Source organism: Elaeis guineensis, chromosome 10 (assembly GCF_000442705.2).
Source record: "Elaeis guineensis isolate ETL-2024a chromosome 10, EG11, whole genome shotgun sequence".
Lineage (NCBI taxonomy): Eukaryota > Viridiplantae > Streptophyta > Magnoliopsida > Arecales > Arecaceae > Elaeis > Elaeis guineensis.
Window position 1 is genome coordinate 39,367,527 of NC_026002.2, and position 13,766 is coordinate 39,381,292.

At 37.0% G+C, this 13,766-nt stretch overlaps 1 protein-coding gene across 1 annotated transcript; it reads left to right on the forward strand.

Moving 5' to 3' along the window:
• Window positions 1-3,000: 3,000 nt before the first annotated feature.
• Window positions 3,001-13,082, forward strand: LOC105052320 (26S proteasome regulatory subunit 6B homolog). The gene is made up of 6 exons (XM_010933092.4): window positions 3,001-3,589; window positions 6,247-6,477; window positions 6,827-6,985; window positions 7,690-7,842; window positions 10,513-10,596; window positions 12,569-13,082. Exons 1-6 carry the CDS (start codon window positions 3,095-3,097, stop codon window positions 12,701-12,703), a joined length of 1,257 nt encoding a protein of 418 aa, XP_010931394.1. The 5' UTR covers window positions 3,001-3,094; the 3' UTR covers window positions 12,704-13,082.
• The last annotated feature ends 684 nt before the right edge of the window (window positions 13,083-13,766 follow it).

Below are 13,766 nucleotides of genomic sequence, written 5' to 3' on the forward strand. Positions count from 1 at the left end.
GGGATTCCATTTATTCTGACACTATGTGATCGTGGGATGGATAGTTAATGCCCACTAATAATCGTGGTATGTTGCCGCTACGCGCCTTCTGTGTTGATGGTTTTTGATATGCCGACTATGCATCGATGATCTTGGTATATCGACTGTATGTCGGTTCTCGAGTGTGCCGATTGTACGTCGGTCACACAGTCGATTGGATCGTTGAGATAAGTCGCTATCTGGAAGATAGTTAAGAGCCATTGTATATTAGTCGGGTTGCCGATTGACAATCGATCATATCTCATGAAGCTGATATTATGTCAGATGATGAGCCTTGTAAACACTGTAGTCGAATCGAAATTTCTTTGGTGATCCGATCTTGGTTATCCATCACCAGTTGCCGATATATAGTCGGAAAACCAAACGTGAATCGGGGGAAGCAAGTCCAATTGTTTCAATAGATATATATATTTTTTTTGAAAAGAGCAAGAAAATTTAAATGAATGAGCACCATGAAATATAATGGCAAAACCATGAATGTAAGATAAATCTCCAATATGCCCAAAGGATGTGGGATCACGCTAATTATTTCCAAACTTTTTGTAATGAAAGATCTATCACCGTTGAATCATTGATAACAGACATGAAGTGGAATCATACAAACAATTATTTTTAATACCAATTTTAGTTTTGAATTGTTTCCACAATTTGGCATGACACGGTTTGTCGCTATAGGCCTATCCAAAATACAAGGTTCACTTAAAAATCTGCAAATAATATTTTTTTTTAATATATCCAACAAATCAATGCTGTCTTGGTACAATCCATAGTCTAGGTATCTTTACATAATTGAAGTTCCGCAAATGGTCTTATAGAAGATTTTCCTTCAACTTATTTAGTAGATCCTGCTACTGCTTTGCAGTCTTATAGGAATATTGAACTTAGGGACCTGTTTGTAAGTGAATTTCCTGTCAGGGGCCAGGGCCATTACAAGTCATTCGGATTTTTTTTTTTATATTATTTTTTTAATATTTATTTTCTAATTTACTCTTCTTTCCAACTTATTTTTCAAAATACGGTGGTTTGGATGAGGTGCAGCTGCTTGGCGAAACTCATATTGAACATACAGTTTCAAATGACATGAATAAAATATTTAAAATTTATATTTAATTTAAAATTTAAAATTAAAACTGCATATTCAACATGCAGTTTCAATTTTTCAGATAAAATCGCATCTTCAAGATATAGTTTCATTCTTCTTTTTTTTTTTTTGCATTAGCACTCTTTTTTTTTTTCATTTCCGTACTGGACAATCGGATCCATGGGTGAGGGCTTCATCGAGACCAGAGAGGGAGGGAACGGAGGGCCACCGGTCGGCTGGGGCAGTGATCGGGCGGCGGGGGCGGTAGGGTGCGGCGCCCGAGGGGAGGGGAGGTGTGGGGTGCGGGCGTAGCGGTCGGGGGAGAGCGGAGGGGGTTGCAGTGGGGCTTCTGTATTCGCGCGAATGGCCACCAGGGTCCAAGGGGAGGGGAGGTGGGGTGGTGGTTGCGCGGAGTCGGAGGCAGATGATGAGTGCGGTGCGGACGGCGGGGGGATGGGGCTGTGGTAGGTGCGGTGCGGATGGTTGCGACAGAGGGGCGGAACGGACGCAGATGGCCACGATAGTGGGATGGAATGGATGTGGGGCTCATGACGGACAGCGCAGAGGACGGCACGTGGTGGGGCTGTGGGTGGTGCGTTGGAGCGAGGTGGGTGCGAGTCGACCGCCGGTAGAGGAAAATCGGTGGGTAGGGGGTGGGAGGAAGGAAAAAGAGAAACGAAGGAGGAAAAAAAAATTTATTATTAATATTTTAAAATATATTATTATTTTTAGTGATAAATATATTTTAAAATAACATTATTAATCAAATAATAATTATTATTAATCAAATAATAATATTTTATTATTCATAAAATAATAATAAAAAATTAAAATAATATTATTAATCAAATAATAATAATAATTTATTATTAATCAACTAATAATAATTTGATTAAATATTTTATTATTCATAAAATAATAATAATAAAATTATTATTTATTTTTTTTCTCATTTCTCTCTTTTCTTCCTCCCAGCCCCTCTGACCGACCTTCTTCTGCCGGCGGTTGACCTACACCCACCCCCCTCTGGTGCACCACTCGCGACCCTGCGCTTCCGCCGTCTGCACCGCTGCCGAGACCGTCCCGCCCCCTCGCTGTCCTCCACACCATTCGCACCACTGCTGCGACCGTCCCACACCGCACCCGCCTAGTCTGCACCGCACTTGCCATCCACCTCCGGCTCCGCACAACCACCATCCCCCTCCCCTCCCCCTCGGGCCCCAGCGGTCGTTCGTGAGAACACAAAAGCCCCCCTCCCATAACTCCCTCCGCCCTCCCACAGCCGCTGTGCCCGCACCCCATGCCCCTCTCCTTGGGCACCGCACCCCATCACCCCCACCTCTCGATCACTGCCTCAGCCGACCAGCGGCCTCCCTCCCCTCCCACCCCACTTTCGATGAAGCCTCCACCCATGCCATCGGTTGTTCGGTATGAAAATAAAAAAAAAAGAGTGCCAACGAAAAAAAAAAAAAGAATAAAATCGCATCTTGAAAATACGATTTTATTTGAAAAATTGAAATCGCATATTGAACATAGAATTTTAATTTTAAATTTTAAATTAAATTTAAATTTTAAATATTTTATCAATGTCATTTGAAATCGTATGTTCAATATGCGATTTCGCCATGTTGCTACCACCTCATCCAAATTATTGTATTTTAGAAAATAAGTTAAAAAAAAATAGATTGGAAAATAAATATTAAAAAAATAATATTAAAAAAAAAAATCTCAAGTCATTCAACCATTCTTTTTCGTGTCTGCAACTTATCTGCAGACTTCACATGAAACCTGTAACCTAGATACCTGCATACAATTAAGGTGCACGGTGCACCCAAGGACTTCCTGATATTTTCCTTCACCGCCTTTACAGCGTTTACATAAACTGGCTTTGTTTCCTCCACGGCCTTCCTCTCTCTCTCTCTCGCCCCCCTTTCTCCCTTTCTTCTCTTACAGGACTAGAATCATCTCTCTGAAATGGCGGCCTCCGCCATGGTCGTGGACACCAACGCCTCCCTTCGGCCGTCTGGCCCGCCACCGAGCTTCCCGGCTCTGAGCCCCGATGTCTCCAACTCCGTCGACGAGGAGGAGGACCTGTACGGCCGCCTCAAGTCTCTCCAGCGCCAAATCGAGTTCGTCGACATCCAGGAGGAGTACGTCAAGGACGAGCAGAAGAATCTTAAGCGCGAGCTCCTCCGCGCCCAGGAGGAGGTCAAGCGGATCCAGTCCGTCCCCCTCGTAATTGGCCAGTTCATGGAGATGGTCGATCAGAACAACGGCATCGTCGGCTCCACCACCGGATCCAACTACTATGTTCGAATCTTGAGCACCATCAACCGCGAGCTTCTCAAGCCCTCTGCCTCCGTCGCCCTCCACCGCCACTCCAACGCCCTCGTTGACGTGCTCCCGCCCGAGGCCGACTCTAGCATCTCCCTTCTCAGCCAATCCGAGAAGCCTGACGTCACCTACAACGTGAGTTGCAGAAACCCTAGATTCTTTAATCGAAAGTTTCGATCCTTGTGCATACATCTCTGTGCTTGTTGATTAGGGTTCGAGAAGATCTCATCGAGGGTTTTGAAATTCGAGATAAAAACTAGGGATCGGGTCTTGTCACGAAAGTTGGTTAGCTTTGGTGGATTATTGCGGCTGTAAGATAGGATTTAGAACTCTGGAAGCTTTTGATTTCTTTACTTATGCATCTAGGTTGTTGAACCTTTTTTTTTTTTGAAGATGGATTCAGGGATTCAAGAATGTTCACCATTTTTTCTTGGATTTTTTTTTCGTGTGCTCGATTAGTTAACATGGAATTTTGGGGTGGATTTGGGATTTTAAACATAAGTTAAACTCGTTCATTGATGCATGCAGGAAAGGTAAGGTTTGGAAATTTTGCAGCTTCAGTAATGTATTACTTCATTTGAATATTTTTAATTCAGATTTGGGTTTCCTTGGAGTTGAAGTTAGGGTTTGCAGGAAAGAAAGGTGTATCTTTTTGAATTATTCCTTTCTTGAATCTAGGGATTCCGGATATATTGTTGGATATAGCTAAAATTTACATGATAGATACTGAGAAGATGCATAGTTTATGGTAGTTATGACTAAATCTGTTTTCCATTTGAAAGTTTGATAGAAAGACATGTAATTCATTATTTTGATTATCCTGGATTTTTGGATTTATGTCCTTTACCTCTTGTTAGGCTGTAACATTTTTCCTTCACAAAGGATAGGGGAGATATTGGAGAAGAAAACTTCCTATGTCGTCACATTTCTACTTTTCGCTAGGACAAGATGTCTCAACATGTGATTCTTCGTGCTGCCATCTGATATTTGTCACTTGTGGCTGCAAATTTGATCTTCTAATAGATTTGAAAACTAAAACTTAGATAAATTAAGTGTCAACCTTTTTGGTTGCTATAGATGATATTATGCAAGATTGATGAAGATACATGTGGTTTTTCAATTCACATTGATCCAGTAGATTATGACTCTGCACTAAATGTTATAAGTAAATAGAATTTGTGTCATTTTAAAAGTGACATATGATGTTACTTGTAATTGTCAGATAGTTGAATCTAAATCTAAGATATTTTTTTTTATGGATATCAAATGGTCAATTATTGTTGGGATGGGTTTGTTGGATTCTAAAGTATTGTTATGAAGTTAAAATGATTGCAGAGCATTGATGGATTTAGTGTCACACACATTTAGAGAACTGTTGGTAAAGACTAAAGTGATTGGAAAATATACTCTATTTTTAAGTTCAACATTATCACTTTTGTCTGTTTAATGACCATTCTGTACTTCTTCCATAACTTCCTTGATAACAGTCACAGATATGTCCAATGAAGTCATTTTGGATGACAAATCCTTAAAGATCCTAGTGTTTGTTAGATGGTTAAAATTTCAGATTTTAGAGATGATTAGGCTTAAGATTTGGGCGGAAAGTATTGCATATCCAGCTAATAATAGCCATGTTGGCATTTGTCCTTGAATCAATGCATGCCAGTTCCAATGATGTACGTCAAATTTTTCAATGTCAAATCCTATTGTTTTTGAAGGGGAAAACCAGAGGCCAAACTAAGATGTCATTGCCAAGTCTGTAGGAGTAATATTTCTAGAGAAGCAGTTTTATCAAAACCAATAATAAAATATCACTTTCATGACCCGTTTCAATGTTCCAGAGAACACTACTATTAATGCAGATTTTTTTTTTCCCAATTTGTACTCAGATCATTTTTCTCCTTGCTTCCTGAATGAAACACTTGGATGCTGATGGTTCTTACAAATTAGTGTGGGTGATGCGTGAAGGCTTTGAACATTCTCTAAGAACAGATCCCATGGAAACTTAAATAGAACTTCTGATTCTTGTAGAAACCCTGCCCCTATGATTGGAATGATGAAGATGTAAAATTTTGCTCTTTTGGAGGTGATTTACCGTAAAAAAATAAACTGAGCTCACTTCTACTATTAGTTAACCATGTCAAAGTGTTAAGGCTAAATGGTTTGCCATTAATGTTATATGCAAATTGATGCTGAGTCCAAGGTTTTTACATGGTGAGTTATTGGCCATCTTGCAAACGGCTGCTAAGATGGAAGGTGGGGAAACTTTAGGAATATTATGGAAAGCAGATCATGACTGATGAAAACAATTGAATCAGGCACATGTTTCCATGCTTCCCTGCTCTCCTAGGACTCCTTTATTATCACTTAATGATGGAGCTCTCAGAACCACGTGACTTGAGCTGGGGGAGATATTATTCTCTCTTCACTTTTCATTTTGTTGTCTTCTACATTTTGTTCCCTGTTCTTTTGCTGTCACTCTATGGTGCTACCAACTTGACATGGTGGAAATTGTTATACATTTTTTACTTCCCTCTCTTTTACTCTTTTCTTATATCACTTCAACTAAAGACATGAAAAATCTATTGATGATTTTTTCTGGCAAGTTCCAAATATAGAAAATGAAAATGTACTTTTCCACTTCAGTCAGTAATCTATTAACCATCTTTTAATTTATTTGGTATTTTTTTAAACATTGGCATACTTTATTCTTTTGATATCAGTTGGCAGTTTCAGGTTAAGCGTAAAAACTGTTATGATTTTCTGTCTTATACTTTCTTTTGTCTTCTCAGGATATTGGGGGTTGTGATATTCAGAAGCAGGAAATTCGTGAAGCTGTCGAGTTACCTCTGACACATCACGAGTTATACAAACAAATTGGTATAGATCCTCCAAGAGGAGTGCTTCTCTATGGCCCTCCTGGTACTGGTAAAACCATGCTTGCCAAGGCTGTTGCTAATCATACAACTGCTGCTTTTATTAGAGTTGTTGGGTCAGAATTTGTTCAGAAGTATTTGGGTGAGGTACAATTTTTTTAAGAGATTTGAATGCACTACATGGTTTCCTTTTCTATGAAATGTTCATTCACATAGAAATTGGGACTTGATGCTTAATTTTCCCATTTTTTCCTTTCAATGATAAGGGTAGCCATTTTTTGGGTCTGTACCTTACAAGGACAAAGTTTTAAGGGTACATGCAGTAGCATTTTCTACCACCTTTGCTTTTTAGATGTGCTTAGTTTTTCATAAGAATATTTTGATCATCCTCAACTTCATGTAAAAGAGTATAAATTTGATTGGATGTCTCGTCATTGCTATTCTTGTATTCCTCTGTTAGACCTCCATGATCATACACCTTTTTTATTGCATTCAGGGTCCACGGATGGTTCGGGATGTTTTTCGACTTGCTAAAGAGAATGCCCCTGCAATCATATTTATTGATGAGGTTGATGCTATTGCTACTGCACGTTTTGATGCTCAAACTGGAGCTGACAGGGAAGTGCAACGTATCCTCATGGAACTCCTGAATCAGGTAGAACTAGGTAGAATAAAGACATCGAAGGACTGTTTGCTAAAAAAATTGTCCTTCCTTTCTCTTTTTAATGAATTAATTCCTTTCCACTTGTTCAAAAGAGTAATAAAGTGACAGAAATTAAAGAGAACTCTAACAGGTTCAACTAAGCTGCCATGCTATTTAAGTCAAATATATGAAAAACTCCATCATTTAGGTTTTCTGTCTGCTGCCTGCTGTTCTTGTTTCTAATGTGATCTTTGTTTCTGGGACCACCCGATTCAAATTAGTCTGTTTTGGACAGATCATAGATGATTATCAGATCAATATATATATGTATATATGTGTGTATATATATATATGTATATGCATATGTATATGTATATGTATATGTGTATATATATATATATAAACTCTTGTATTGTTTTATGCACCATCTTTGTATCTTTTGTGGCTCCAATGACCCTCTAGTTGCTGTCTCAGTGTGGGAAGTATGGATCGACCAAGGAACTTAGGCAGCAAGTGTAGTTTGAGATGTGCTTAGTCTTTTGGATTGCTCCCTTTGAAGCCATATCATGGTTAAGATGGAAAACCTTTATTTAACATTTTTGTATTGACAACTTGCACGGTTATCACCAACATGTATGAACTTGCTTGCCTACATCATATCTATTTTCATTTTCATGCCTTAATGATGCAAGGTATTTGTCATGAATGGTTTGCAGATGGATGGGTTCGATCAAACAGTGAACGTAAAGGTTATAATGGCAACTAATCGAGCTGACACCTTAGATCCTGCTCTTTTGCGCCCAGGTAGACTTGATCGGAAAATTGAATTTCCTTTGCCTGACAGACGGCAAAAGAGGCTAGTATTTCAAGTAAGTTTTGCAAAAGGTGATCATTTCAAAATTTCTGTATTCTAAGCTCGGTTGATGTTAAATTTCACTGGTTCAATATGACAAACAGCACATGTATTGGAAATAAAGGATCTAGGTTCTTCAGTTGTGACAATAGAACATGGAATATGGATAACAGTTCATACTTAGCTTTATAAGTCACACCTTTCATGATATGGAAGGGCATTGATTATTTGAATATTTTGGCTTTTTTAAACTTTTATCTTAAAAAATCTAGAAGTGTCCCAATGTTCCATGTGAGAACTTTGCTATTCTCAAAATACCCCTTTTAAAATATCCTTATAAGAATTAAAATATATTATTGAAGTATTTTTTAAATATTTTTTTGATGTTTTTAAGTTTATCACCCCTTATCAACTGATGGGATTTCTTCTAATTATATCCAACCAGGACTCATGCTATAACAAGCAGGTTCTAAGTCTCACGCAATATTTTAGATTCTATTACTGGGTAAAATTCACGGCCATTCCTTCTAATTAACTCAAGCCATTCTTCTTATAGTAATCTTTCTTCGACAGATAAAGATCTTAGCTCATTATTGGAGTCCTTATAGGAGTCCACTATTTGGTTATGCAGCCAAAGATGATGAGATTCCCAAGTCCTTTTTTCCTTTGGGGAATATATGTTAATGATTCACGAGATCTTATAATCTCCATGCATTTAGCTTCCACAAAGCATAAGATCCAAATAAAACTTATATATCATTTGGTGTTATAATCAAACTCATCATAAGTTGCACAGGGGACTTGTTATCAGTTGGTTTAATTACAAGCTCAAATTAATAACCGTTGTTTCTAACAGTTGTCCAAGCTTACACAACTATGACTGACCTTATTTGACACAACAAAATGTTTTTTTGAGGAAAAGAGTTGGGTGAAGCCCTATCAAAATTATTAGATTGACTCAACAAAATGTTTCTCCTTGCACATTTTTCCTTTTTTTCATACATACAGATATCTTAACAGTTAACATGCTAAAGTTTAATGCTTGTTGCATGTGTAATTTATTTATTCTTCAAATTTGGTTTATTTATTCTTTGAGTTCAGTTTTACAACAGAGTTGAATATAAGTTCTTGCATTCCTTTGTAAATGTACACAATATCCTAACTAGCAACTGTAGATATTATATAGTTTTATGACATGCTATATATATCGATGTGTGACACTATTTTTTTTTTTGCTGGAGGATGTATTATAACTTTCATGACACTTTTAGCATGCCAAAAGAAAGATACAGGAACGAAAATTTTGGCAAAGCAAGCGAAGGGGCTAGGATTAGAGTTTTTTAAAGAGAAGAATTGACTACAGTATCTAAGTATGAAAACAGTAGACTTCAAACTCTGACAATCGAGATCACATTTCATTAAATTATACATGTGCTCTGAGATAAGAGAAGGTTTTGGAGTGGACTCCAGGAAGAAAGATTAGTTTTATTTGAGAAAAGAAAAATTGAAAACCCTTTTGTTTTACAAACTTTATTTATTCACTCATTGATTCGTTTTTGTCATCTTCTCATTCATCTTCTTAAAATATCCCTCTTCCAAAAATGTCCTATAAAAATTATAATTTTTCTTTCAAAACACTCTTATTGTATTATAGTCCCAAAAGTAATATCCTTTCTTATAAAATAAAATTCTGTTTCCAGAAAATATTGCCATCCCGTGAAGGCTGCAAGTATAGGATCCATCCAAACTAAAATTTACTCAAAAAATGATCCAAGCCAGTCTAGGGTTATTTGGATTGAATTTGTATTGACCTGTGTTTCAATTATGACCTAGATTTTGATATTTGAATGTCTTGATCTGAAACTACAACCCAAATATTTGAATCTAATAAACTAAATTTATCACAACATTTTGAATTTATAAAATTATTTTTTTTCCTACTAGGTGTTAGTTCCATGTGCATAAGCACATGCACTTTAACTACGTGCGCTTGTATGTCATAGATATATGATGATTTTTTCACGTTGTGGGTAGTCCTTGGCTCATAAAATTAAGACGTGCTATAAGTTATGTTACCTATCATTGATGATCTTGCTAGAGAAACTGGGATTTTTTACATTTCATGGTGAACCTTCCAAGTAGCTCCTAGTTTCTTGCACCTTTATTTTCAAGGCTCAACTTGTACCTTATTTTCATTTAGTGAAGTCTTGGGTGGAATTTACCTCCCTTTTCCTCCAAGCATGCGCATGCTGGTCACACACACACACACACACACACACACACACACACACACAGAGACCTAAGTGCTACAATTGTTATTTTATGCGACTATTCATTTTTGTGCACCATTTTCTGCACCTGTTTCTCAAGCAAGCAACTATTGCTTAAAAATGTAGTTCAATAAAAAACATTAGATCTTACCAAAAAAATAAAAGATATTAGAAAATTTATTTGCAAAAAGCACTGGCAAATTAATAGATTGTAGAATGCGACAAACTTGAGAAGATGACTTCTCATGTGAAAAAAATTCACTATGTATTACTACATTTATTATATTTTACATGGTTTTGCTAATGTTATACCAATAGTTAAGTAGACATAACGATATTGTTCTCTGCTATTTTTTTCTACACTATTTTTTCCCTGATCAAATGCATCTTGTGCTTTGTGATTCATCTTTGTTCAGGTCTGCACTGCTAAAATGAATCTCAGTGATGAGGTTGACTTGGAAGACTATGTTTCTCGACCGGATAAAATTAGTGCTGCGGAGGTTAGTTGCTTTACATTTCTTCATACATTTATCTGTGGAATTCTTTTCCATTTGTTTTTCATACTCTTAGTTTTTCCTCCTTTGTGTTAAATTTCATAATTCAGAGGAAGCTGAGATCAATCACTTTTCAATTGAGAACTCATGATTGTCTAATAGTCTCAATGATGCAATTGTTAGGCTTTACTTCAACCATATGAGCTGTGTGGCCAAATAACTGATATGTTTTTAGACATGGCAATGGGGCATAACTTTTAGCCCTTATTATCAATATACGAAAACTTGATTTTAGTTTCTGCCAGGCTTGTGGAGTTTTAGATTTGGCAGTTTCTCTCCAAGTTGAGTTTTGGTTATAAAAAAAAGAAAAATTCAGGATATCTGAACAAAATCAAAGAAAAATAAAGAAAATCAAGACAACTTATTGCACAACATTTTAGAGTATTTTGTGATACATATTTTCTTTATCTATGTTGTTTCAACAATTTTAGGCTGAAGTGCTATTGCATATGAGTAAAACTTATGAAGTATATTGGTATTCCATGTGGTGTATGAATATTATTTATTCGAAATACAATTGTTTGAAGTTTCATTACATTTGGCAATTCTGAAACTTTTTAGTGCCCATTCAATTTTTTCATTGTCTTTTAGTAAAATTCACAAATTTTTATCGTTAAGTGACTTTTTAATTAAATAATGTAGTTGTAGACATTGATAATAATTTTAGATTTAAAAGATGCAATTGCTATGAAGAATGATGTTTTGTTTAGTTGTTTACATCATCTTTTCAGAGGCCTTGACGTATCAAGGATTATGTTTACCATATATTGCATATTTTTACTCAAGTAAAGAAAGGAAAATTATGAAAAATTAACATTACGTAGCCTATGTTATTGGTGAACTAAAGAAGTAATGCCAAATACTAAAGATCAAATATGAATCTCTACAAACCATCTGTGGCTAGTTTCAAATATGATGAAACAGGCAAAATGATATTGAAATTGCTCAATTTTGGGACCTGAAACTGCAAGTTTGTTTTGGCTTTGTTTCGGCCGAAATTCAAAACCTTACTTATGGCAATGGTTATGAAGCTTCCTTGCTAGCATTTCCTTCCTAGTCATTTGTGTTCTTGCCCTTTTAGCATAATGCACTTGACTTTCATAATCATTTCTAGCACTTTTCTGTACACTAGATAACAGATCTTGAGTCGTTTGTCACTTGTAGTGTTTCATTCAGGGTCCAGGGGGAGCGGTTAGGGCATTCATTGCTTATTACCTGGTTGCGGTTATCCATTTAGTTGGACATTAATTCCGTTTCTCCAGTTGGTCTCTAGGAGGTACTCACGAGTCATGATGTGCTTATAGTAGGAATCATGAAATTATGGTTTGATGTAATTCCCACTCGGCGCTCAGCTGCTAAGCATTTGCCCCTTCTCAACAAATGCACATGCTGTGCATGAGCTTAGCTTAGCATATTCTTCTATTCACACTTTTTGTAGTCATATGTTTGTAACCTCCCAAACCACCGGCTTTGTTCAACTGTTGGCCATCATGTGGAACACATTTCCACTTAAAAAAATCACCATCTGTTTCAGCCAATGTGGCTTTTAAAAAAAATCATTCTTCCTTTGGTCTCTGTGGTTCATTTGTCTGGTCTTAAACTGCTATTTTAGTCGTCTTCTGGGTCTTCAAGTGGGATGTGTCACTTGCCTCATCTTTTCAAGCAGATGTGTGATAATGCTAATCTAACTTATACCAACATCTCTCAAGTTTATGACCATGGCTGCCCAAATAACTGATGCACTCATTCCTCATGTTCCATCTGCAAAAGCTTTTCTGACATAGTGCAGTTTGACCATAGGAACTTATCTTGAACCTTTGGTTTTGAGTATCGTTGTTTTATTGCATCATTTATAACTAGAACTGTTCTATATGCGCAGCTGGACCAAAGTGACAATCTTTTGTGAGTGGTTTTGCAGATTGCTGCCATCTGCCAGGAGGCAGGTATGCATGCTGTTCGCAAGAATCGATATGTGATTCTTCCCAAGGACTTTGAGAAAGGCTATCGGGCCAATGTAAAGAAACCAGACACTGATTTTGATTTCTACAAATGAGGAGCCAAATTGTCAAAGGATACTGGGTTCCTGATCTGTAATGGTGTTGATGCTATTTAACACTGCAGAAAGGAATCTCTGTTTTAGGTGCTAGGAGTTTAACAGATTTCTACTTCTGTAATCAAAGTTTTTTATATATTACCTGTCCAGGCTGTGGACTTTATGATTGTGTGGGATCTAGATATAATTGGGAAAAATAGCTTGTCCTCTGGCTTCAAATTGGCTCCATGGCCCTTGTTTTCAAATGAGACAGCATTTTGGAATTACCAAGAACTTCAAGGGTGAAGTAGTCGATTTGTTTGACTTTGAGGGGAATAACTTGTGCAGTGGGTGTTTACTGATTATTTGTCATTTAATTATTGGCTCGATTGAAGTATTTTGTGAGAGCATGCCAGTTCAGTTCATTTTCCTAGTTGTAATTGTGCAAGGTTCTCTATACCTGTTGGTACATGATTCCACCTTCATGAGCTTCGCCGCGTGAATGAGAAGTAACTGAGCGTTGCCCCAAGGGATCTCTGCTATCCTCTACTATGGATTTGCTCATCTATTTTCATAGGATGTCACAAACCATGTGCTTCTGCATCTTCATCAGCTCATTATTCTACGTGGCTGTAGGATTGGTGGGCATGATGAGGCTTGAAGTGTGAAGTGGAGCAAGTATGGCTTTCTAGTATTTTGTTGATAGTAGCAAGATGTATTTTGAAATTGCTGAGAAAGTGAGGGATGGTGAAGTATACTTTTTGGGTAATGGGATAGAAAAAGTCATGCCTAATTTACATTGCATGAGCAATATATTCTTACTAGGTTATAACCCCATGCAACTGTATACTTTTTGGGTAATGGGATAGAAAAAATCATGCCTAATTTCCATTGCATGAGTAATATATTTTTACTAGATTATAACCTGTGTTGCATGGGATGTGATGACCAAATAAGAATTAAAAAGTATTTGATTGATATTTCATTTCTTTATAGTATAAACATCTCAAAATAAAAAATAAAGGCCTTTATATTCGAGGCACTCGAACAATCAAGAAATTTGGAGCAAGTATGGCTTTCGAGT